Below are 26,965 nucleotides of genomic sequence, written 5' to 3'. Positions count from 1 at the left end.
CTATAAGATGAGGAACAAGAAAAGGATCTTCTATCCAAGATTGTACTGAGATTGTAGCCAGTGCAATAAGACAAGAAGAAATGAAAGACATACAGATTGGAAAGACAGAAGTAAAACTATCTTTATTTCAGACATGATCATTTATATACAAAATTAGATGGAATCTCTAAAATCTACTGGAACTAAAAAATTAGTTTAGCAAGGTTGCAGGATACAAGATCAATAAACAAAAATCATCTGTATTTCTATACAGGCAATAATCCATTGAAAGTTAAAATAAGAAAATACCATTTATAGTGCCATGAAAAATATGAAATACTTAGGGAATAAAGATGACAAAAATTTGAAAGACCCATACACTGAAAACTACAAAATACTGCTGAGAGAAATTAAAGAATACCTTAATAAATGGGAAATATACCATGTTCAGGGGTCACAAGACTCACTACTATTAAGATGCCAGTTCTCCCCCAAATTAATCTATAGATTCATCAATCTCAATTCCAATAAAAATCCTTACAGGTTTTTTTGTAGAAATTGGCAAACTGATTCTAAAATTCATATGGAAATGAAAAGAATTAAACAACTTGGAAAAACAAGAACAAGTACTTATGGTACCTGACTTCAAGATTTTATTATAGAGCTGCAGTAATCAAGACAGTGTAGGGGCCGGCCCGGTGGTGCAGCGGTTAAGTTCACAAGTTCCAATTCTTAGCGGCCTGGGGTTCACCAGTTTGGATCCCGGGTGCAGACATGGCACCACTTGGCAAAAGCCATGCTGTGGTAGGCGTCCCGTGTATAAAGCAGAGGAAGATGGGCATGGATGTTAACTCAGGGCCAGTCTTTCTCAGCAAAAAGAGGAGGATTGGCAGTAGTTAGCTCAGGGCTAATCTTCCTCAAAAAAAAAAATAATAATAATAAATTTTTTTAAGTGTAATACTGGTGACAAAATAGACAAATAGATCAATGGAAAAGCATAGAAAGTCCACAAATAGATCTACACATATATGGGCAACTGATTTTCAACAAAAGGGCAAAGAGTTGTCAGTGGAGAAAGGAGAGTTTTTTTCAACATATGGTGCTGTAACAATTGGATATCTACACACACATACACACAAAATTAGTTTTGAAACATACTTCTTTATATAAAATTATTTAATTCAAAATGATCATAGACCAAAAATGTAAAACCTAAAACTGTAAAATGTCTAGAGGCAAGCATAGGAGAAAACCTTTGTGACCTTGGGTTAGGCAAAGGTTGCTTAGATAGGACATCAAAAACACAAACCACATTAAAGACTTGAATGTAAGACCTGAAACCATAAAACTCCTAGAAGAAAATATAGACAGTACACTCTTTGACATCAGTCTTAGCAGTATCTTTTCGAATATCATGTCTACTCAGGCAAGGGAAACAAAAGAAAAAATAAACAAATGGGGCTACATCAAACTAAAAAACGTCTGCAGGGCAAAGGAAACCATCAACAAAGTGAAAAAACAACCCACCAACTGGGAGAAAATATTTGCAAATCATATATCCAACAAGGGGCTAATTTCCAAAATATATAAAGAACTCATACAATTCAACAACAAAAAACCAAACAACCTGATCAAAAAATGAGCAGAGGATATGAACAGACATTTTTCCAAAGAAGATATACAGATGGCCAATAGGCACATGAAAAGATGTTCAACTTCACTAATTGTTAGGGAAATGCAAATCAAAACTACAATGAGATATTACCACAGCCCATCAGAATGGCTATAATTAACAAGACAAGAAATAACAAGTGGTGGAGAGGATGTGGAGAAAAGGGAACCCTCATACACTGCTGGTGGGAATACAAACTGGTGCAGCCACTATGGAAAACAGTATGGAGATGCCTCAAAAATCTAAAAATAGAACTACCATATGATCCAGCTATTCCACTGCTGGGTATTTATCCGAAGAACATGAAAACATGAATATGTAAAGATAGATGCACCCGTATGTTCATTGTGGCATTATTCACAATAGCCAAGACTTGGAAGCAAATGAGGTGCCCAATGAGGGACAGATAGATACAGAAGATGTAGTATATATACACAATGGAATACTACTCAGCCATACAAAACGATGAAACCTTGTCATTTGTGACAGCATGGATGGACCTTGAGGGTATTATGCTAATCGAAATGTCAGATGGAGAATGTCAAATACCATATGATCTCACTCATAAATAGAAGATAAAAACAACAAACAAACACATAGAGACAGAGATTGGATTAGTGGTTACCAGAGGGGAAGGGGGTGGGGGGTGGGGAAAAGGGGCACATATGTATGGTGACGGATATAAACCAGATTATTGGTGGTGAGCATGATGTAGACTATACAGAAACTGATATATAATAACGTACAGCTGAATTTACACAATGTTATAAGCCAATATGACCACAATAAAATAATTAAATTAAACAAACATAATCCATAAAGGAACAAATGGATAAGTTGGACCTCGTCCAAATTCAGAACTTCTGCTCTTTAAGAGACAATGCAAATCACCATCTGATAAAGGATTTGTATCCAGAATATACACAGAATGCTCAAAACTAAGTAATAAAGCAATCAATCCAATAAAAAAATACAGGCAAAATATTTGAACACAAATTTTACCAAAGAACATATACAGATGGCAAATAAACAGGTAAACCATGATCAATATCATTAGTCATTAAGGTAATGGAGGTTAAAATCATGATGAAATACCACCATACACATCTTAAAATGGCTAAAGTTAAAAAGTCGGAGCATACCAACTGTTGGTGAATTTGTGGAGAAAATGGGACTCTCATTTACTGCTGATAGAAATGTAAAATAGCATTGCAACTTTAGAAAACAGTTTGGCAGTATCTTAAAAAGTTAAACGTACACATATCATCCAGCCATTCCACTCCTAGGTATTTACCTAAAAGAAATGAAAGCGTATCTCTACACAATGACTTGTATCCGAATGTTCATAGCAGTTTTATTCTTAGTCATCTCCAGCTGCCATAACAAAATACCATAGACTAGGTTGTTTAAACAACAGATATTTACTTCTCACAGTTCTGGAGGCTGGGAAGTCCAAGATCAAGGTGGCAGCCGATTTGGTTCCTTGTAAGGGGTCTCTTCCTGGCTTGCAAATGGCCCCATTCTCTCTGTATCCTCACATGGAAGAGACAGAAATCTCTTCCTCTTCTCATAAGGCCACAATCCTATCAGATTAGGACTCCACACTTCTGACGTCATTTAACCCTAATTACCTCCTAGAGACTATCTCCAGATACAGTCACATTGGGGCTTAGGGCTTCAACACATGAATTTTGGGGAGACACTATTCAGTCCATAGCATTTGTTAATAGCCAAAAATTGAAAACAACCCAAATGTCCATCAACAAGTGAATGGATCAGCAAACTGTGGAATGTTCGTGCAGTGGAATAGTACTCTGCTATAAAAAGGAATGAAAAATTTGGATGAATCTCAAAATAATTATGCTAAGAGAAAGAAGCCAGACCAACTACCCCAAAAGAGTACATATTGTATGATTCCATTTATATAAAAATCTAGTAAATGCAAACAATGACCAAAGTAGATCAGTGGCTGGGCAGGGCAGGAGGAAACATGCCAGTGAGGATTATGTTCACTCTTGATTGTAGTGATAGTCTCACAGGTGTAAACACAGTTCAAAAACTATCGAATTGTGTGTCAACTAAACCAGTCTGTTAAAAAAAAAAAAGGCTTGATTAAATTAACAAGAATTGGGTGGGTCTGTGAGAGGGATTTACTTAAATCCATGAATGTATGAAGCTAAGAGGGGAACTGGTTTAAACCCAGCGATCTACAGAGCCTCAGGCCCCCATTTCCCAGTGTCTAAGCAGCCATATAGTCCATCCACCAGTTACGGAAGCCTTAAGTTCCAGCTTGGAAGCTGCCCTCTCCATCTACAGTGCTTGAACTCTCACCAAGAACTGGGCCAGGCAGCAAAGGAGGTCCAGTATGTCCCCCTTCAGACAAGGTCAGGTGAGAGGTGGGAGAGGCAGGGGGTCGCAGGAGGAACGAAAGCAGGGACCATTCAGCCCCTTCCACCTACGACAACACCGGGACCCTGAGAGGTGGCCGAGAGAGGTTGCCCAGCCAGCCAGAATGGACGGCAGGACACAGTGCACCGACAGCCGCAGTGAAACAGTCCCGGGCCGAGTGAGCGTTGGGGGTGAGCTGCCTGGGACCGGCGCTGCTGTTGGCTGGCTACCGGGCCCGGGCAGGCGTCTGAGCCCCTCCAGCCCTCAGTCTCTTCCTCCACCAAGTGGTGGTCACAGGCCATCTCTCGCTGTTCCCCACTCCTCCTTCGACGACAGCAGCACCGTGTCCAAGGGCTCCCCGCTCGCGGCCTGTGTCCCCAGAACCCCGCCCTTTTCAAACCTAGGAGGGGCCTCATTTCTCTCCTCTTCTTGGCTGGCGTCCCCTCCCACCCGGGTGCCTTCAAAGCCGCCTCGCTCTCCAGGGGACCTGCCCTTCCCTGCTCCTGGAGTCCCCCAGTCCCATCATGCTCAGGGCCCCAAACCCTCCCATGGCCCCCAAGGCTCCAAGGGCGTCCCCCTCCCCAGCCCACCAGACTCCTCCGGTTCCCCCGTAGGGACCGGCTTAGGCCAACATGGACTGCACGTTTACTGAGCGCCTACTACGTGCAAAGCTCTGTTGGAGGCTGCAGAATTCCCTGCTAGACTTGGGCTCCAGTTCCGCCTCCGCGTGTTTGGTTGTCAGAGCTCAAACGGGGCCCTTAGCTTCTCTGGGCCTCGACCTCCCCTTCTCACGCGCGGAGTCCCTACATTCCCCGGGTGGCAAGAGAAGCGCAGCCAGGGTCCCCGGAGGAGGGAGGCGGCGCCCGAGGCAGAGCGAGGCCCAGCGCTCGCATGGCCCGCATGGCCAGGCCTCCTTGCCGGCCGCCAGGTAGGTCACCGCGCGGGTCGGGCGCCAGGCACGGGACCGGCCGGCCTCAGCCGCGTCCAGGCCCGGGCGGGCCGCCAGCTGAGTGCGCCCCGGCGCTCAGAACGCGTCGCCGCAGGCCGCGCGTCCACCCGACGGACTCCGGGGCATGGAGCCGCGCGCGGGGAGCGCCACGGAGCCCAGGGGGAGCAGAGGAGGTACGGGTGGGGGGAGCGCGCGCGTCCCCTGCCCCCCTCGCCCCGCCTGTCTGCTGCTCACCTTTTCCTTCCGACAGGTAGTAAACAAAGCCGCCTTGGCGCCCAAGCAGCGGCGGCAGCGGGCAGGGGCCCAGCGACCACGGCTGGGCTCGAGGTCCCGCACCTGCACCGGCCCCCGCGCCGCGGGGCCGCGCACCAGATCCCGGGGCTCTCAGGAGTCTCCCGGGAGATGTGCCGGAGGGGTGTGCCCGGGGGCCCTGGGGACACCTGGGCACTCAGGGTCCGTGGCGAATTGTGGGGGGCTAGGCGGGGGCCTCTGGGGATCTGTGGAGGGGCAATCCGAGGTTATGGGGGCCACCAGGGTGGCCTAGGCTATCTGGAGGGGGAACCGGGGCGCAGACCGTGTTCTGTCGGGACATGTGGGGGAATCGGGGTTCCTCTCGATATTGTGGGGGGGAGTTTGGAATCTGGGGTTACGAGGGGGCAGTCGGAGACCTCCAGAGAGATAGATCCACAGGGTGTTTGAGGTGTCCAGGAATACTGCGGTCACAGAGCTCTCTCCAGGGATATCGTGGGGGCAGGCGGGGTCCACAGGCACATTCGCCGTGGTCGGGGGTCGCGGGAGATGAGAGGGCCAGTCGGTGACCTCTGGCACTATCAAGGGCGTGGTCAGGGGGTGTCTGGGGATCTTGAGGGGCATTCCAGGTGTCTGACGTCGGGGAGCGCGGGGGCTCTCCGAGGCTCGGGGTGGGCGCTGACCTGTTCTTTCCACCCGCGCAGGCCGCGGCCTTCCCCCGCCCGCGGGCTCCAGTGCCCGGCAGCTCCTGGCCCGGCTGGACGCGCGCCCCCTGGCGGCCCGAGCTGCGGCCGACGTGGCGGCGCTGGTGCGCAGGGCCGGCGCCACATTGCGCCTGCGCCCCAAGGAGGGTGCGTGATGGGGGCGGGGCCTTTCGGGGGGCGGGGTCGGAATGGAGCCGGGTTCCAAGCGGCAGGCCCGAGGTTGTTAGTTACTGTGCTGGGTGGGGCCGGGGGGGGGCGGGGTGTGAGTTGGGAGGGCGGGGCTCGGAGGATAATCGAGGGGGCGGGGCCTTGGGTTAGCCTAGGATATTCCTCTAGGAGGTGACAGCGGCAGGGTTATTGCAGTCGGTGAATGTTGCAAGATTAGTTGCAACTAAGGCTTCGAATGGCATTTCTGAGGAGGCGGGGCCTGGAGAGGGCTGGGGGCGGGCGCTTAGCTGAGAGGCGGGTCTGGAATGCTAGTCAAGGGGGTGGAGCCTATCTGCGCACCGGGGGCGGGGCTGAAATGGCAGGAATGGGTTGAGGTTTCCAGGCTGATTAGAGGGCTGGGCCGGGAATGTTCAGGAGCAGAATCCAGGAGTAGCACCCTCCAGGGTGGGCCTAAGGGTGCCATTTGAGGGTGGAGGTCTGCGTGTTACTAGAGGGAGGGAGGTAGCAAGGTCTGGAGGATTATTCCAATAGCCGGGCCCAGGCTTATTAGTTAAGAAGGCCATTCAGGACAGTTATTCGTGTGGCCGGAGCCTGGATTATGACTTGAGGGAGCGCTGCCTAGATATTTACAGTAATAGTGTCAAGGCCCGGATGTGACTTCAAGGAGATGAAGCTAGAATGTTAATTTAGGGGACTGGGCCCTTGTAGTTTCTATGGAGAGTCGCTAACTGCTTTTTAGCCTTTTCCATTCCGCCGCTATTAGCGTGCTGGACTCTAAGGATGATAACAACGTCTTGGAGATAAAGTGAAGATCCCTTGTAGATCCCACGCAGAGTTCCTAGCATGGCAAATACAGTAAGGTGTGAAAAACCTTGGGTACTTTCGTGGAGCTTGAACAGTCTATGGGGCTGGAGACTTAATGAACCTTGGAGGCAGGGATTGGGGGAGAGGGTGGCGAGGAGGGTGGAAGCTGCAGGAGAGCAGGGGGCAGGGCCAGGCTGAGAATCTAGCACAAGTCCTGAGTGAATATCGAGAATTGGGTAAGACCCCAGTCTCTGGCGCCAGGTAGCCTGGGTCAAATGTGACTCTTTTACTACCGGCTTTCTGACCATTTGTATGTTATTTAATCTCTTTGTGAAAAGCTTAGCTATTCAAATATAAAAGTAATATATGTATATTTTAAGAATCAGAACAAAAGAGTCACAACCACGTAGTCTATATTTCCCTTAGACTACCTCCTCTTTCTGACCTTGAAAATTTGTAGAAACATGATTTGTTTGAAATACACACGATCACGGAGAATGTAGTGCAACCTTTTAACAACTAAATTGAGACAATGTATCTAATTTACATATGACGCAATTCACTCATTTAAAGGATATGCTTCAATTGTTTTCAGTATATTCACAGGGTTATGCAGTTGTCAACACAAATAATCAATAACCAATCTATAGATTAGAAAGACAGAGTGATAGCTATTGAGCCAATGCTGAGGACTAGCCCAGAAGTGTTATCTTCCCCAGGGAAGAAAGCACTCTGGAGAAGCAAGGTTCACAGCGTGGTTATATACCATTTCAGAACGAAGAACATACATCAAGCATGACAGGGATACAATTCTTTCCCCAAAGTCACAAGGAGATGTTTTGCTGCAGTTTAGCACGTACACAGCAGGTCAGCTTGACCTTGGTTCTCTGGGAAGAAAAGCTTATCTTCAAAGAAATACTGGTATTGGCGTCAGAGAAAGGGGGACATCACACCCCTGTCTTTAAAGAGTGACTTCTTTGCTTTGGGAAAGTGTTGGAAGCAGATGTACAATGCATGTTTGGTGGGCCCTAAGTCAGGCTGCTCTGGGAAAAACAAGTTTTAGGCCTAATCAGATTTAAACCAGAATGGCTTCCCCATGTGCCTCAATATGTGGAAACTTATTATTTTAATCACAATCATCACCCCAATGTACATTTAGAATATTTTTATCTCCCTGAAAGAAGCCTCATAACTTTTGGCAGTCACTCCCTGTTCCCCAACTCCACCCCTCCAGCCCTAGGCAACTACCAATATACTTTGTTTCTATAAATTTGCTTATTTCCTAAAAATGGAGTGATACAATATGTGGTCTTTTGTGACTGGCTTCCTTCACCAAGCCTAATGTTTTCAAGGTTCTATGTTGTAGCATGTGCCAATACCTCATTCCTTATTACTACCAATTAATATTTCATTATATGAATATACCATATTTATTTATCTGTTCATCAGTAGATGGACATTAGGGTTGTTTCCACTTTTTGGCTATTGTGAATAATGCTGCTATGAACATCTGTGGACAAATTTTTGAGTGATTGTATGTTTTCATTTCTCTTGGGTACATACATAGGAATAGAATTGTTGGGTGGCATGGTAACTCTAAGTTTTGTAGTTTGAGGAACTGTCAAACTGTATTCCAAAGCCATTGCACAGTTTTACAATCTCACCAGCAATGTCTGAGGCTTCTAATTTCTCCACATCCTCTCCAACAGTTGTTATTGTCCATCTTTTTTATTATAGCCCTCCTAGTGGGTGTGAAATTGTATCTCATTGTGGTTTTGATTTGCATTTCCCTAATAGATAACTGTATTTTGATAGGTAGAATAATGGGCCTCCCAAGATGTCTACCTTCTAATCCTCAGAACCTATGAATATGTTATCTTATATGGCAACAGACACTTTGCACATGTGATTAAATTAAAGATCTCGAGATGGAGAGATGATCCTGGATTATGGGGGAGTAACATAATCAAAAGAGTCTTTAAGAGTGCAAAGGAGCACAGGAGAGTCAGAGAAGGAAATGTGGTGACAGAAGCATGGGTGAGAGTAAGAGATTTGAAGATGCTGCACTGCTGGCTTTGAAGACGGAGGAAGGGGCCACAAGTCAAGGAATGCACGCAGTCTCTAGAAGCTGGAAAAGGCAAGGAAAAGGATTCTCCCTTAGGGCCTCCAAAGGGAACGCAGCTCTGCTGACACCTTGATGTTTCTGCCCTACAGAACTGTGAGATAATAAATTTGGGATTTTTTTTTAAACCAATAAATTTGTGGTAATTTGTTATAGCAGCAGTGGGAAACTAATACAGATTTTAAGCATCTTTTCATGTGCTTTTTGGCCATTTGTATATGTTCTTTGGAGAAATGTATGTTCTGATTCTTTACAGATTTTTTTTAAAGATTGGCACCTGAGCTAACATCTGTTGCCAATCTTCTTTTCTCCTTCTTCTCCTTCCCCTTCCACTTCCCCTTCCCCTTTCTTCTTCTTCTTCTTCTCCCCAAAGCCCCCCAGTACATAGTTGTATATTCTAGTTGTAGGTCCTTCTGGTTGTGCCATGTGGGACGCCGCCTCAGCATGGCCTGATGAGTGGTGCCATGTCCATGCCCAGGATCTGAACCAGCAAAACCCCGGGCTGCTGAAGCAGAGCACGTGAACTTAACCACTCAGCCATGGGGCCAGCCCCCTGTTTACAGATTTTTAAAGTTGTGTTATTTGTGTTTTTATTATTGAATTGCATGTTCTTTATATATTCTGGATACAAGTCCCTCATCGTATATATAATTGTAAATATTTTCTCCCATTCTGTTGGTTGTCTCTTCACTTTCTTGCTAGTGCCTTTGAAGCACAAAAGTTTTAATTTTAATGAAGTTCAATTTATCTGTTTTTTCTTTTGTCGTTTTTGCTTCTGATATCTTATCTAAACAAACCATTGCCTAAGATCACAAAGATTTGTTCCTATGTGTTCTAAGAGTTTTATAGTTTTAGCTCTTACTTTAGACCTATGACCCATTTTGAGTTAATTTTTGTGTACAGTGTGAGGAAGGGGTCCAACTTCATTCTTTCGTATGCAGATATCTGGTTGTCCCAGCACCACTTGTCGAAAAGACTATTCTTTCCCCATTGAATTTTCTTGGCACCTTTGTTGAAAATCAATTCATCAATTCACCAGAAATCTAAGGCTTTATGGTGGAGTCTTAATTCAGTTCATTGACAGATATATAGAGATATCTATCTATATATATATCGAGAGAGAGAGAATGAGAATGATGTATATATCTCATTATGCCAGTCACCACACTGTCTTGATTACTGTAGCTTTGTAGTAAGTTTTGATATTGGGAACTGTGAGTCCTCCAACTTTGCTGTATTTTGTCAAAATTGTTTTGGCTATTCTGGATCCCTTGAGTTTCCATATGAACTTTAGGATCAGCTTGTCAATTTCTCCAGTTTTTACTTCTTCCTTTCCAATCTGGATGCTTTTTATTTCTTTTTCTTGACTAATTTCCCTGGCTAGAATTTCAAGTACAGTGTTGAATAGAAGTGACAAGAACAGACATTTTTATTTTGTTCCTGATCTTTGGTGGGAAGTATTCAGTCTTTCACCATTAAGTGTGATCTTAGCTGTCTTCTGGACTCCATTGTTACTGATGAGATGTCAGCTGGTAATCTTATTGCGTTACCTCGTATGTGATGAGTCATTTTTCTCTTTGTTCCTGCAAGATTTTGGATTTCAACATATTGACTATGATGTATCTGGGTATGGATCTGTTTTCATTTATCTTACTTGAAGGTCTTTAAGCTTCTTGGATGCGTAAAGTTTTTCATCAAATTTAGAACATTTTTGGCTGTTACTTCTTTGAGTATTTCTTCTGCTCCTCTCTCTGTCTCCACTTCTTCTGTTACTCCTGTTACTCATATGTTGGCCCACCTAATGATGTCCCATATTTCTCTGATGCTCTGTTCATTTTTCCTGATTCCTTCTACTATCTCTTCTTCAGATTGCATAATCTGTATTGATCTCTCCTCTAGTTCGCTGGTTATTTCTTCTGCCAGCTCAAATCTACTGTTAGCCTCTCTGGTGTTTTTTGGCTGTTGTACTTTTCAATCCCAGGACTTCCATTTGGTCCTTTTCTGTGATTTTACTTCTTTATTGATATTCTCTATTTGATGAGATTGTCTTCATACCTTCCATTAAGTCTTTATACATGATTTCTTTTACTTCTTTGAAGAAACTTACAATAGCTGCTTTGAAGTCTTTATCTGTTGGTCTGACATTTTCGCCCTCTAACAGGCAGTTTCTGTGTCCTGCTCCCCACCCTCCACAGCATGGATAAGTCACGCTTTCTTATTTCTTTGCATGTCTCATAATTTTTTTGTTGAAAATTGGACATTTTAGATAATGTAGCAATTCTGGATACTGATCTTCCCATTTTTGTTATCATTTGCTTGTCTATTTGTTTAGTGACTTGACTGGACTAAGTCAAATCTATTTTCATCTGATGTCCCTCTTCAGAGTGTTTCAGCCTTGGGCGTGAGAAGTCACCCTGGGATGACCTTGCTTTTATCCAGGCTCTCTTTGTTTCTTTCCCTGATCTCCTGGTTAAACTTCTGGCTGGTCTGCCTGTATTGATATCACACCCAGCTGTTAATCTCCACTAATTTTTGACAATGCTCTGGGGCATAATTTGTTCCATAGTCCTATCAAATTAAAGTCAGGCCCCTTGGAAGGGTATTCTTTGAGGGCAGTCTGTGGCTTGCTCTTACCCCAGAAGGGCTGTTCTTAGCTGTTTCTTGCCCTATTTCACGTGTTGCTATCATAGAGATACCGGCCTCCCCTTAATTGCTCACAATGCCCTTAGACTTTAACTTCTTGATTTTCTGTTCCAAATAAAGTCAATCCCCTTCGGGAGAGCTGCTGAATTCTCTGTTCTTTGCTGTCCTGATTAAGAGCTGGGGGTGGAGACAGAGGCCCACTTCTCTCTCTCTCTGTCTCTAACTTATACAGTTGTTAATATTGATAAAGTAAGCTTTTTATGTATTATCTGCGACAGTTCATCAAACTATATGCTTATGAGTGAATGTATGTTATACTAGAGTGACACCTGTCTCTATAAGCAGAGTACTGGGGAGGTTATACCCCTTGGTATTATCTGCTTGTCTTTCCTAGTGCGGAACCCCCACCTTACCAGTAAGCTGTGGAGAGGGCAATCGGGGCCCAGTATTCTTGGTCTGCCACACTGGGGGTAGAGCTTCCACCCTATGAATAGGATCTGGGTGGCGGAAGGGAACCCCAGACCTCTCAGTCATGCTTTCCCAGAATAGAGCTTCTGTAACACAGGGCTGGAGGAGATGAGAAATGCTGGTGGCCTGCCCCTCCTGAGGAGAAACCACTGCCTTAGACTGGGAGCCTGTGGGGGAGGGAGCCCCATGTTCTTGGCCACACCCTCCTGGAGTTGAGGTTCTGTCACACTGAGCTGGGGTGCAGGGAGGGAGCAAATCACAGCTCAAGTGTCGGGCTCTTGGTGTTCTTACAGTGATTTAGCACATCTTCTTGAATAAATGTTTCTCCATTTGCTGTATGCCCTTATGCAATTCCCAGAGACTTTAAATGGTTGTTTTTTTAAGGAATTTTCACCAGTTATGGTTACCTTGTTGAGGATAAGGCCCACCAAGCTCCTCATGCTCCCATTCTGTAGGTGTTTCTCTATTTTTTTAAATGGTGAAATATACCTAATAGAGAAGAACATGCATATAACATACATGAACAGTTTGACAAATTGTAAAATTAATACCTGTGGAACTCTCACCACGTTAAATAAGAGAGTGTGACTAATACCCCAGAAGTCCCCCGCTCACTCCTCAATTGTTTTTTCCACTTAACAAAACATCGTAGCGATTGTTTCATACCAAGCCATGAGGAATTTTTAAACCTTTTTAATCAAAGTATAACATACATTTATTCATCAGCATGCAGTTTGATGAATTGGCACACATAATACGTAAAAGTTTACTTTATCAATATTAACAACTGTATAAGTCAGGGTGGAAAGGAAGTGGAGGGGAGGGGAGGGGAGAGAGTTGAGTTGGGTGGGAGCCAGGACCTATAAGTGGGCATTTAGATTGTCTCCAGTATTTTTTTTTTAAGATTTATTTTGTTCCATTTTCTCCCCAAAGCCCCCCGGTACATAGTTGCACATTCTTAGTTGCGGGTCCTTCTAGTTGTGGCATGTGGGACGCCATCTCAGCGTGGCCTGTTGAGCAGTGCCATGTCGGCGCCCAGGATCCGAACCGGTGAAACCCTAGGCCCCTGAAGCGGAGCGCACGAACTTAACCAATCGGCCACCGGGCCGGCCCCTCCAGTATTTTTTTAAATTGAAAAAAAAACCGAGACTAAACATTCTTGAAAAAAGATTCTGCCCAAATTTTCCATTCTTTCTTTCATTTCCATTCTTAGAAGTGGAGTCATTGGGTCAGAGAAGGTATACATGGTATTATACTGCCTCTGATAAATGTTGAATCAATTGGTGCCCCTATCAGCAGTGTATGAAGGTTTCCATTTTCTTCCATCATTAGTGACTCTGGACGTCATTCATAGTACTTACTGTTTGAGATCTTGGCCAACTGAGTTAGCCTCTCTGGGCCACAGTTCCCTCATCTGTAAAATGGATTTAAAAATAGTTCCTTTCTCAGAGTCCTTTCGAGGACTAAATGAGTGCTTAGATGGGCGATTGGCATAGAGGACCTAACATTGAAGTGTTTGCTGTTTTTACTTTTGGTCTTTACCAATGAGTTAAATGAGGAACAGCGTTTCATTATTCATTTATTTGCATTGCTTTGATTATTAGTGAGGTTGAGAATCTTTACATATGCTTAATAGATATTTGTATTTCCCATTTTGTGACTCGCCTAATGATGTCCATTGCCCATTTTTCAGTCAGGAGTTGCTTGCCTTTTAAAGTTATTGAACTGCTGGAACTCTTTTTTTAAAATTTTTTTATTCTTGAGGAAGATTAGCCCTGAGCTAACTGCTGCCAATCCTCCTCTTTTTGCTGAGGAAGACTGGCCCTGAGCTAACATCCGTGCCCATCTTCCTCTACTTTATATGTGGGACACCTGCCACCGCATGGCTTGCCAAGAGGTGCTATGTCTGCACCCGGGATCCAAACCGGTGAACCCTGGGCCGCCGAAGCAGAACGTGCACACTTAACCGCTGTACCACCAGGCTGGCCCCTAGAACTCTCTGTTTTGAGTATATTCACCCTATATCTTTCTTTTATATATATATATATATTTTTTTTCTTTTCCCCCTGAGGAAGATTAGCTCTGAGCTAACATCTGCTGCCAATCCTCCTCTTTTTGCTGAGGAAGACTGGCCCTGAGCTAACATCCATGCCCATCTTCCTCTACTTTATATGTGGGATGCCTGCCACAGCATGGCTTGCCAAGCAGTGCCATGTCTGCACCTGGGATCCGAACCGGCAAACCCTGGGCCACCGAAGCAGAACGTGCGAACTTAACCACTGCGCCACCGGGCCAGCCCCTACCCTATATCTTTCTTTCTTTCTTTTCTTTTTTTGAGGAAGATTGGCCCTAAGCTAACATCTGTGCCCATCTTCCTCTATTTTTTTTTTGAGAAAGATTAGCCCTGACCTAACTACTGCCAATCCTCCTCTTTTTGCTGAGGAAGACTGGCCCTGAGCTAACAACCGTGCCCATCTTCCTCTACTTTATATGTGGGACGCCTGCCACAGCATGGCTTGCCAAGCAGTGCCATGTCTGCACCTGGGATCCAAACTGGTGAATCCAGGGCCGCCAAGAAACAGAAAACGCAAACTTCACCACTGTGCCACCAGGCCAGCCCCTTCCTCTGTTTTTCATATGTGGGACACCTGCCACACATGGCTTATTGAGCAGTGCATAGGTCTGCACCTGAGATCCAAATCAGTGAACCCTGGGCTGCTGAAGCAGAGCGCACGAACTTAACTGCTGTGACACTGGGCCAGCCCCTATGTTATTGTTTTTAAAGATTGTATTTTTTTCCTTTTTTCTCCCCAAAGCCCCCTGGAACATAGTTGTATATTCTTCGTTATGGGTCTTTCTAGTTGTGGCATGTGGGACGCTGCCACAGTGTGGTCTGATGAGCAGTGCCATGTCCGCGCCCAGGATTCGAACCAACGAAACACTGGGCCACCTGCAGCAGAACGCACGAACTTAACCACTCGGCTACGGGGCCAGCCCCTGTTATTGTTTTTAAAACACAAATTTTGTCATGTCACATAATCTTCTCATGACTCCCTCATCACCTCTAGCAGAAAGCCCTAAGCTTTGAATTCCCTGCCATCCATGACCTAACCTAGCCCCTGCACATTACTCCAGCTTCACTTCCTGCTGTCCTCCAGAATGCTTTTTCAATCTTCAGCCCCTCTTGGAAGTAGTAGTGTATACACCCCTTCTGTCTTCTCCACCTCCCCTCCCCACAGCCCTGTGTGTCTGCAGGCTTAACTGCACTTGTTTTTTTGAGGCTTTTGGTTGTTGTTTTGCAGGGAAAGATTCGCCCTGAGCTAACATCTGTTGCGAATCTTCGTCTCTTTTTTTTCTCTCCAAAGCCCCAGTACATGAGTGTATATCCTAGTTGTAAGTCATTCTAGTTCTTCTATGTGAGCTGCCACCACAGCATGGCAACTGACAGATGAGTGGTGTGGTTCCACAACCAGGAAGCAAACCCGGGCCACCAAAGCAGTGAGTGCTGAACTTTAACCACTAGGCCGTCAGGGCTAGCTCTTAACAACATTTGTAATCATTGATTTTCCCATCATCCCATATGAGTACCTTGGAGGCAGGGCCTGTAACAAAGTAAGTGCTCAATTAATGTTTATTGAATGAACAAAAGAATAAATGGTTGAATTTGCAAAACTTGCGTATAGTCGTCCTTAACTGCATGGCAAGAAAATACTTTTCTCAATGTTTATAAATAGAAAAATTCCTGATGTTGTTTTTAGGATGAAGGAAAGACAGGAAAAAAAGTGTCTTGATTTGCATTTCCCTAATAATTAGTGATGTTGAACATCTTTTCATGTGCCCATTGGCCATCTGTATATCTTCTTTGGAAAAATGTCTGTTGATATCCTCTGCTCATGTTTTGATCAGGTTGTTCATTTTTGTTGTTGTTGAGTTGTATGAGTTCTTTATATATTTTGGAAATTAATCCCTTGTCAGATATATGATTTGCAAATATTTTCTCCCAGTTGGTGGGTTGTCTTTTCACTTTGTTGATGGTTTCCTTTGCTGTGCAGAAGCTTTTTAGTTTGATGTAGCCCATTTGTTTATTTTTTCTTTTGTTTCCCTTGCCTGAAGAGACATGGTATTGAAAAACATACTGCTAAGACCGATGTCAAAGCATGTACTGCCTATGTTTTCTTCTGGGACTTTTATGGTTTCCACACCCATCAGAATGGCTATTACTAAAAAGACAAGAAATAAGAAGTGTTGGAGAGGATGTGGAGAAAAGGGAACCCTCATACACTGCTGGTGGGAATGCAAACTGGTGCAGCCACTATGGAAAACAGTATGGAGATTCCTCAAAAAATTAAAAATAGAACTGCCATATGATCCAGCTATTCCCCTGCTGGGTATTTATCCAAAGAACATGAAAACGTGAATGTGTAAAGATAGATGCACCCGTATGTTCATTGCAGCATTATTCACAATAGCCAAGATGTGGAAGCAACCAAAGTGCCCATCAACAGATGAATAGTGAAAGATGTGGTGTATACATATATATATATATATACACTGGAATACCTCTCAGCCATAAAAAAAGATGAAATAGTGCCATTTGCAACAAGATGGATGGACCTTGAGGATGTTATACTAAGCAAAATAAGTCAAAGAAAGACAAATATGGTGTGATTTCACTCATATGTGGATGATAAACATACACATAGATAAGGAGAGCAAATTGGTGGTTACCAGAGGGGAAGAGGGTGGGGGGAGAGCAAAAGGGGTAAAGGGGCCCGTATGTGTGGTGACAGATAAAAGCTGGACTATTGGTGGTGAACACGATGCAGTCTATATGGAAGTCAAAATATAATGATGTACACCTGAAATTTACACAATGTTATAAACCAATGTGACCTCAATAAATAACACATTACAATAAGAAAGTGTCTTTTCTCCTATTGCATTTTCACCACAAAGTTTTCCATCAGAATCAGGTTAGCTTGGCATGATCTCTGAGGTATGTGTCAGGAGGGAGTCAGAGACCAGGTGTGAACCAGCTGAGAAGGCAAGACTCTCTCAGGGACCTCTGGCCCCGGCCTGTGTAAGCCTGTATTGTGCACACTGCCTCAGGTGGCTGCTTCAGGAAGTGGATATCACTTCAGCCACGGACAGTTTGCCTCCCAGGCAATGTTCACATCATTAATAATAAGATATAACGTCATGAACCCCCTGATATGATGTGATGAGAAGAGCACATCACCTCTGTGGCATTCTTGCCAAAAACCCATAACCTCAGTCCAATCGTGAGAGATCATCAGATAAGCCCACAATGAGGGACATTCTACAAAATAACTGAACTGTACTTTATGAAAGTGTTAAGGTCACGAAAGACAAGGAAAGACTGAGGAACTGTCACAGACTGGAGGAGACTAAGGAGGCATTACGATTATATGTAATGTGTAACCCTGGAACAGAAAATGGTCTATAGTTTAGTTAATAGTATTGCACCAATGTTCATTTTCTGATTTTGATAATTACACTATTGTTATATAAAATGTTTAGGGGGATCAGGATAAAGGATATACAGGAAATCTCAGTACTATCTTTGCAACATTTCTTTAAGTCTAAATTTATTTCAAAATAAATTTTTAAAGATTTTTGTTTTTGTTGTTGTATATTGAAAACCACAGCGGCTTCACCTTTGAGATTCCAGGGCCCATCCCAGGATGCCGAGGGCTTCTAAGCCTGGAAACATGGCCATGAGATTGATCAAATATTGGGCTTCCTGTTTTCAAGACCATCCTCTGACCCACCATACTACTCTACTTTCTAAACATTGTGACTATGTCCCCATTTCATTTAATTATATTTATGGCTTCACATTTAAAGGCTAGTTCCATCCGAGGCATGTGCTATAATTCATTTACCCTACTCCCTTCTGTTGTTCATTCAAGTCGTCTTCAAGCTTTTCCTACTATAAATAATACTATGATGAATCTCGTGTAAAAATCTTTTTGCACGTCTTCAAAGATTTCCTTGGGATAAATTTTTGGCAGATTTGTAGTATTCTTTCTTGTGACTATTTAAGTATTAGTCTTCTACTTTACAAACTCCCGAGGAGCGGGGATGACTGGCACGTGCCACCATGCCCAGCTTTACAAACTCTTAAGGTCCTACACAAGAGGAATCTGTCTGGCTCTCATAACATATTTAGTGTTAGTGGGAACTATTTTTTTTAAAATATCGGTTTAAGTGTCATTGTTCCCCACTGAACTATGAGCCCCTAGAGAGGAGGAGGTCTATTTTATTAACATCTGCGGGCCGGCCCCTGGCTGAGTGGGGTTAAGTTCACACGCTCTGCTTCAGTGGCCCAGGGTTTCACTGGTTAGGATCCTGGGCGCAGACATGGCACTGCTTATCAGGCAACGCTGAGGTGAGGTCCCACATAGCACGACCAGAGACACTCACAACTAGAATATACAACTATGTACTGGGGGGCTCTGGGGAGAAGAAGAAGAAGAAATGGCAGAAGTGTGGCAACAGATGTTAGGTCAGGGGCAATCTTTAAAAAAAAAGATGATTGGCAATAGATGTTAGCTCAGGTGCCAATCTTTAAAAGAAAAAAAAATATTTGAATCCAGAGCTTGTCGAGTGTTACATCTGGCATTGGTAGGCACCATTTATATGTCTATTATTTATTATTGTACACAACTGGCACTCACAGATTTTTTTCTTAATGATTTATTTTACTTACACTTCCCACACCAGTAGGGCACAGTAAGGTGTACACAGTAAGCTATCAATAAATACCTGTCAAACTCCTACACAAAGGAACGAATACCTGGCAAGAATTAATCCACCTTCTACCACGCCTACCTCCCTGAAGAACTACATTTCCCTGTAGGCTTGGCGCGACGCACTCCTACGAAGTAAGAAAAAGCGACAATTACGTCCTAGGGCCACTTATCCGCCTTCGCCTGCCGATGTCGCAGTCTTTTATGGGAAAGGTAGTTCTAGTGCTCGTCGTCCACATCCCCCCGCAGCAAACTGAGCCCAAACTAAACTTCCCAGCAAGCAGCGCGCGGGCGTGGGAAAAGGGGCAAGATGGCGGATGCCGAAGAAGGAGTTTTGCGGCCGGCGGGAGCCTCCACTGCCCCAATTTCATTCGGCTTCAGTCGCACATCCGCCCGGAGACGGCTGGCGGACCCAGGAGATGGCGCAGGTGCACCTCCGGAGGAGAAAGATTTCTTGAAGACTGTGGAAGGGAGGGAGCTGCAGAGGTGAAGCGCCGGGTCTTTCATCCTTTGGAAATTAGTGCGGTGGGTGTAAGCGGGAGGGTGGAATCTGAGTTGACTGTGTTGGTGACAGTGGCCTGAAAAGCCTGAAGCAGAGCCTGAGGAAATTCGTGGAGGCGAGGAGGCGAGAGTTTGTAGGAGAGGTGGGGAAATTGGGCCTGATGCCCGTGGGGATTGAGAGAGTGTATTCCTGTGAGGGAGTGTCCTTAGGACTTGGGGACCCTGAGATGTGTGCGTTTTGACCGAAGGAAAGGAGGGGCAAATGACAGGACCCAGTGTCTCAACTGAAGCGTTGATGCTTCTCCGATATGGGGAACCGGACGGAGTAGCAGATTCAGGTTGGGGGAGTCCATCATCAGTTTAATTCGGAAAGGAGAGTCTGAAGGAAGCACTTCCAGAAAAGAATCAACCATCCAGGAGGCTGGTGTGGAGCCTGGAGCTGGGGAGTCTGGGCTGAACATGGTGATTTGTGGGTCATTGTGGAAACCGTGAAAGTGGGTCTTGGGATGAACAGAAGGTCAAGGACTGAGGACTGGTTCCTCAAAGGCACTGACATTTAAGACTTGGAGATGGGGAAGAGAATCTAAAGAAACCATAATCAGAGACATAAGGGGAGAGCCAGACAGGAGAACAGAGGGTGTGGTCCATGGGGCTGGGAGTGAGTTTGGCTCTTGTGTTTTCTCTGAATGAAGGGATGTGGCTCAGAACTCACTGACAGTGCTACTTTTCCACCTTCACCCCTCTGTGTCCATGTCAGTGTGAAGCCCTCAGAAGCCCCCAAGGAGCTCGTCATCCCTTTAATCCAGAATGGCCATCGCAGGCAGCCACTGACACAGGCCCCTGGGCCATCCACAGATACTGAGGCCTTGGCGGATGGGATGCTGTCCCAGGCTGTGAAGGAGCTCATTGAGGGTGAGTGATCCCCCCTTTGCCTCGCCCCAGTGAAGGAAGAAGGGGAGGAAAATGGAAGGATAGGGTGAGACCTCATTGCTTCCTCCCATTCTTCCTTAGAATCCAAGAAGTCTCTGGAGGAGAGAGAAAATGCGGGTGTGGACCCCACGCTTGCTATCCCCATGATCCAGAAAGGATGCACCCCTAGCGGGGAAGGGGCAGACAGCGAACGCTGGGCTGAGACGGTGAGTCCCCTAACCCGCTCCTGCCCCAGCCTCTATGCCCGTCTGCCAGGCTTGCCTCCCTGCGCACAGCAGGGAATGTCTCTGTGTACTAGCCACCTGCTGCCTGTCCCCTCCTCCTTCCATCCTTTTTGGAAGCATTAACAAATGAATCCAAATACTCAGGTGTGAAGAAGTACTTGGATTCTGGGATTATCTGAATGAGATGAGGAGTAAAGGAAATAGGAAATGTAAAGACCCTGAGGGTAGACTCTGCCTAGAGCGTTTGAGGAACACCAAGGAGACCAGTGTAGCTGGAGTGGAATGAGTGAGGAGGAGGAGTGGAGGAAGTCAGAAGTCCGGGGGCTAAACCAGGCGGGGCATTGTGGGCCATGGTTTTGGCTTTTACTCTGAATGAGATGAAAGCCGTGGGAGGGCTCTGAGTGGAGAAGAGACAAGCCTATGATTTGACAGGATGTCTCTGGCTGCTGTGAGCAGGACAGACTAGTAAGCAGAGGTGGAAGCAAGGAGACCAGTAATCCAGGCTAGAGATGGTGGAGACTCAGACAAGAGTGGTAGGAGTGAGGCCTGGAAGGACAGGTAGGGTTTAGTGAGACAGGGAAGAGCAGGGTGAGTACTCCTAATGGCAACAACGACCCAAACAATGGCAGCGTGACAGGAAATCAGTGTGGTGTGTGTCTGCCAGGGAGACAACTTGTGGTGTGTCTGGAGCGAATATAAAAAATTGAAGGAGTGATGATGGGAGGTGATAACAGGAGAGGTGAGGGGCGTGTCTACAGAAGTAACCAAGGCTGTCTTTCATACCCATGGACCCCACTTTTCACCTCATCATTCACAATTTTTTTGCAATGCTTCTTTGGAGCCTAGGTCTCCTACAGCCCCAGATTACCATCCCTTTTGACTGAATTGCTTTCATTAGCCTTCAGATGTCCTCTTGTTTCTTTTATCTTAAAGAAAAACAAAGACTTGTACTTCACTCTCCATCCTGTTCCAGCTTTGGCCTCATTTCTTTAAGCTTCCCTCCTCTCACAGCCTTCCACATCTCAACTGATCGCAGTTCCATCCATCCTTCCCCTCACTCAGCCTAAAAACCTTAGAGTCACCCTTAACTCCCCTCTTTATTTCATACCTCATATACAGTCTGTCAGCAAAATCTTCTCATCACCCTTTTCAAAATGCATCCAGAATCTGACCACTTCTCACCATCACCACCAGCACTACCACTCTGGTCTGGGCCACCCACATCTCTCGTCTGGACTATTGCAGTTACTTCCTCGCTCGTCTGGCTCATGGCTACTATGCTCTTGTGGCTTCTGCCCAGCTCTCCTGATAACCTCTTACCAGCCCTCTCTGCCTCCATATTGCTGTTTCTGTCTCTTCACACATGCCAGATTTCGTCCTCCTTTAGGGCCTTTGCTCTGTTTCTCTGCGTGGAATACTCTTCCTTCTCATATCCTCATGGCTCCCTCTGTCATCTCCTGGTCTCTGCTCAGATACCAACTCAGTGACACTCTCTTCTTCCTCCCTCTGCATCCCCTTAACCTACTTGATTTTTCTTCATGTAACTCACCACCACTTGATGTATTGTGTTTTTATCATGTGTCAGCACGCCGAGAAAGTAAGCCCCACAAGGGCAGGAGTGTTTGTCTTTTTTGTCCACTGCTTTATCCCCGGTGCCTAGACCAGTACCTGGCACAGAATAGGTGCTTTATAAATATTTGTTGAAGGACTGAACATGGAGGAAAAAAGTGAGGGATGGCGAGAGGAAATCAAAACTCACCCTTGAGCTAACTGGAAATGAGGCATCGAGGGTCACCCAGCGGGTGATAACAAGGGCACTTCAAGAGGGCCCACCATAAGCCAAGCCTGACCGTCCTTCCTCTGCCTGAACCCATAGGTGCCAGAGGAGGCTGATTACGAGGCAGTCCCTGTGGAGGCCTATGGGCTGGCCCTGCTGCGGGGCATGGGCTGGAAACCTGGTGAGGGCATCGGCCGCACCTTCAATCAGTGAGTTCTGGGGTAGGGGCAAGGGAACAGCAGACGGGGCAGTGAACAAGACCCCCACGGTTCCCGCTCACCCAGAACCGTCCAGCCAGGGAGAGGGCACGTTACTAGCATACGTAATTCAGTAGCCCCTTCCGCTGCTCTTTCAGCCTCCTGTTTGTGCTGTGAAACTCCATGACAGGATCCCATTTAAAATTGTAAAGATTGCCTCTCTGGGCATCAGCTTCCTCATCTGAAAAATAACAGTATGGACTCTCCAGGTCTGTTGTGAGAATTAGGTGAAATTATACACATAAAGTACTCACAGTTGCCCCTGGCCCCAAATAAGCACAGACTAAACATTTGCTATCATCACACGGCTTTACAGTCCCTTCTCTGCAGTTCTCAACTCCAAAGAATTCTGAAAACCAAACTTATTTCTTTTTTTTTTTATTATTCTCCCCAAAGCCCCCCAGTACATAGTTGTATATTCTAGTTGTGAGTGCCTCTGGTTGTGTTATGTGGGACACCGCCTCAGCATGGCTTGATGAGCAGTGCCATGTCCGTGCCCAGGATCCGAACCAGAGAAACCCTAGGCCACCGGAGCAGAGCCCGCGAACTTAACCACCCGGCCGTGGGGCCGGCCCTAACAGACATTTTCTTCATAAACCCTTTGGCAGCCAAACATGACCTGAATTGACATTGAGTGTTTTATAGTCTGCTTCTCCTGCTTGGTGTGAATATTTGTATGATTTCCCCTGTAGAAATATTAGTGTATTTGGTTACACTGTAGATACCATGTAATGGGTGGTATGTACAGCATGTTATTAGGTTGAACCAAACGAAATTGCCATTTCTGTAGGTCAAAAACAGTCCTAATACGAGCTCAGGAAGGAGATTCTTGAACATATTGCCAGGGTGGGATTTGGGTTGGTGCTCGCGGGGGAATGGGGCATTCAAGACAGTCGTATCCCCCCACAACAAGCCCGTAGTCTGTGCTCCCTGCAGAGTGGTGAAGCCCCGTGTCAACTCCCTGAGGCCCAAGGGGTTAGGACTGGGCGCCAACCTGACTGAGGTCCAGGCTCTGGCCCCCACTGGCCCCCACCGCCTGCCCAGGCCAGATGAGGAGCAAGAGAAGGATAAGGAAGACCAGCCCCAAGGACTGGTGCCTGGAGGAGCTGTGGTGGTTCGTTCTGGCCCTCACCGAGGCCTCTATGGGAAGGTAAGGGACCAAGATGTGCCTTCAGCCCAAGACGGGCAGCAGGGACATTGATGTGTGGGTCAGAGGGAGGAACAGTTGGGTTTGGGGTGGACAGGCTAGAAGTCCTTGTCCTTCAGGCCTGCCTGGCCTGTTGCCTCATTAGGTGACTCAGGACCACTTGCTGGGCCTTTCTGAGCCTGTTTCCAAATAAAAGGAAGAGAATGCCATATGCCACAAGTCCCTGATGATTAATTGCTTAAAATAGCTCCATGCCCCACAGTCTGGTGGGGGAGACACAGGGACCAGGCCAGTGGAGGTAAGGGTGGACAGCTTGGTCTTAGGGCTGTGGTTGGAGTCCACTCAACCCTTGCCTGACTTCTTCCTCTAACACTTTAGGTAGAAGGCCTTGATCCTGACAACGTACGGGCCATGGTTCGTCTGGCCGTGGGGAGCCGCGTGGTGACTCTCAGCGAGTACTACCTGCAGCCTGTCTCCCAGCAGGAGTTTGACAAGAACTCCATGGAGCTCAGTGAGTGAGCCTCTTACCTAGCTGGGGGAGTTGGAGAAGCATTCCTGCTGGTGATAAGGCCTGTCTCATGGTGGGAGGGGACGGGGGGTTAGATGTGCCTGGCAAGTGTGACTTCGGTTAGAGGTCAGGAGGTCAGAGTGAACGTAAGTGGCTTATTCCATTTGAAGAAAGGTTGCTCTTGTAACCCTGGGTCTTTAGCCTCTTTCTGAGGGGGAAGAGACAGGTACAGAAACTAATTCCTACCCTTAGGAGGTCTGTCTATTTGGGGCAATGAAGCTCTCTTTCGCTAGGGAGTGAGAACAGCTAGGACTGGGGCATGACTGGGGAGGAAGGCATTCTAGGCGTGTCGATAGGATGGGGCAGTTTGGCAGATGGGAGAGGGGTGCCGACCGAGCTCTCTGGGACTCTCGCCCACACGAGGCACTCAGGTAAGCACTGTCAGCGCGGGCTGGGTGTTTGGGGAAGGCTTCCTGAAGGAGGCCGAGATGGTTGAGAGGAAGAGGAGAGTGTTCTAATAGCCCAGGCAGAGTGTGATGGTGAAAGGGGGCACTCTGGCAGATGGGAGGTGGCCTGAGGCTGAGGTGTGGCCTGGAAGGAAAGACAGTGAGACACTGAGGCTCTTTCCTGGTTCTCCCCACACCTCTTGAATAGGCCAGAGGAACAGAAGTTCCCCAGGGCAACAGAACGGAACAGCCTCATCGTGGAAGGCCCTCCGGGATCAGGACCTCCACATCCGGCAGGAGGACTCAGAGAGGAAGCGGAAACACCTTCCAGACCGGTGGGACCCTGGGCATGTGGGATGGGGGAAGAGGGCGGGGTGTGGGGAGGCTCCAGCAGTCAGAGAAGGCTTCTAGGGCAAGGCAGGTGCATAGAAGGAACTAGGAATGGCATTATGGGTAGGTTTTACAGCATCGGCAAAGGTGGGGTGGCCAGAACATGCGTCCAACTAAGCCCAGTGTTGGCCGGCTTTCCACAGACAGGATGGGCCTGCAGCCAAGAGTGAGAAGGCAGCCCCCAGGAGTCAGCACTGGTTGCACAGGGACCTGCGTGTGCGGTTTGTGGACAAGCTGCACAAGGGTGGCCAGTATTACAACACCAAGGTGGGAACCCTGCAGCCTGGGGCCCCTTCCTCCCCCAGGGGCTGGGCCCCCTTAGCTCTCTAACATTCTCATGTCCCCTGACCCTCTCCCCAGATGACAATTGAAGATGTTCTGAGCCCAAGTACCTGTGTGTGTCGGACAGATGAAGGCCAGGTCTTGGAAGGTGAGTCTGAAGGATGGCCGCTGGGTCGTTACCATCCTGGAGGCTAATCGAGAAGGCTGTCTTAGGCCAAGAGTCTGGCCCAGGCAAAGGCTGGAAGTTTGGGCAGAGTTCAGGTTTTTTGCAAGGCCCAGCATCCTCTAACAGAACATTAGACACTTCTGTGATGGTGATTTTCTGAGCCCCTCTTTCCCCATCTGCAAATTAGCATGGAAAGGACCAATTTCTCCCTCTTGTGACTGGTGCCTTGTAGAATGTGTATTGAGTTCCCAGTGCAGGGCAGGGCTTACGACATGCCCACAATAAACGGTGTCTGTTCTCACCACCACCCGTCGTCATCGTATGTAAGTGCTCCCTTTATAACGGTTAGTGCTAGGAACTGCTCCTTAGGTTTCGTCGTCTGTGAAATGGGCGTGGTGGCAATCCCAGCTGTCAGTAGGGTGCAGAGTGGCTCCAGGGAATACAGGAACGGCCCTTCTGACAGGACCCTGGCTGGGCTGGCCCTTGCTGCAGGCCTTACTCCCCTCCCCTCGTCTGCAGGCCTGAGGGAAGACATGCTGGAAACCCTGGTCCCCAAGGTCGAAGGCAACCGGGTGATGGTGGTGCTGGGGCCAAAGGCTGGAAGGGTGAGTCACAGACCTGGGAATGGAGGGTGGGAGCATGTAGAGGATATCCTGGGGTCTGGATTGGCCTTGCTGACTCTACCCGCCTCTGCTCTAGGTGGGCCGTCTGCTGGGCCGAGATGGAGAGCGGAGCCGGGCTCTGGTGCAGCTGCGGAGAGAGAATCGGCTGGTGGAGCTTCACTATGATGCTGTCTGCCAGTACGTGGGCCCCAGTGACTCAGAGGAAGACTGACTCCTGGACCCTCTCTTGTCCCCCAGGCTGTTCCCAGTTCTGTACAGTGTGAAAAGCTTGCCTTCGTGAAGGTGGGAGGTCATTGTTGCGCTTTCCACTTGCGGTACAGCCCTGGGACAGGGACAGGGCACAAGCTGGATGGACCAGAAGGGAGGCTAGAAACAAACCCTGTATTTACCAGAAGTTAGTGTCTAATAAAACCTGTTTCAAATACTTAGTAAAATGAAGAGATCATAAATGGTGTGCCGAGCTGTGAGTAGAGGTGGGAGCTGTGCTGACGGAGGTGGGAACCATTCCATTTGTCAGCCCAACCACCCTGCTTGGGCTGCCAGACAAGTTAAAGGATCCATTTGCTCAGGAGCTCACCATCGGAATGCAGAAGCTATGATATCTGGCCCCTGAGCGGATACTGTGGAGTCTGGAACGCCACATCGCTGGACAACTTCCTGAGCAGGAATCCTGGCAGTGGCTCTGCTTTTACTCTTGGTCCCAAGCAGACACTCAGAGGCACTTGAGCCAGTGACAGGAGTCAAGAGGAAGGGAGGCTTCTGCCCACAGATGGGATGTGTTAGCACTACTTTCCA

At 46.8% G+C, this 26,965-nt stretch overlaps 1 protein-coding gene and 1 long non-coding RNA gene across 3 annotated transcripts; one reads left to right on the top strand and one right to left on the bottom strand.

Moving 5' to 3' along the window:
- Positions 1–96: 96 nt before the first annotated feature.
- On the bottom strand, positions 97–6,081 carry LOC138921942 (uncharacterized). Its single transcript, XR_011434955.1, has 3 exons — positions 5,921–6,081; positions 5,223–5,485; positions 97–3,739 (listed from the first exon to the last, which is right to left on the bottom strand). It is a non-coding gene; the product is annotated as an uncharacterized lncRNA (long non-coding RNA).
- GPKOW (G-patch domain and KOW motifs) lies at positions 4,492–26,604 on the top strand. Of its 2 annotated transcripts, none has more exons than XM_023633271.2 (11): positions 4,492–4,967; positions 20,178–20,332; positions 20,432–20,556; positions 22,451–22,560; positions 23,545–23,758; positions 24,134–24,266; positions 24,918–25,044; positions 25,243–25,366; positions 25,460–25,529; positions 26,067–26,152; positions 26,247–26,604. In XM_023633271.2, exons 1-11 carry the CDS (start codon positions 4,672–4,674, stop codon positions 26,379–26,381), a joined length of 1,575 nt encoding a protein of 524 aa, XP_023489039.2. In that variant the 5' UTR covers positions 4,492–4,671; the 3' UTR covers positions 26,382–26,604. The 2 variants fall into 2 exon arrangements, with proteins under 2 accessions (XP_023489039.2, XP_003365836.3); XM_003365788.5 differs by lacking the exon at positions 4,492–4,967 and adding an exon at positions 19,030–19,405.
- Positions 26,605–26,965: the final 361 nt, after the last annotated feature.

Source organism: Equus caballus, chromosome X (assembly GCF_041296265.1).
Source record: "Equus caballus isolate H_3958 breed thoroughbred chromosome X, TB-T2T, whole genome shotgun sequence".
Taxonomy (NCBI): Eukaryota; Metazoa; Chordata; class Mammalia; order Perissodactyla; family Equidae; genus Equus; species Equus caballus.
Note: the sequence above shows the minus strand (reverse complement) of the source record. Positions and strands in the feature narration are given on the sequence as shown.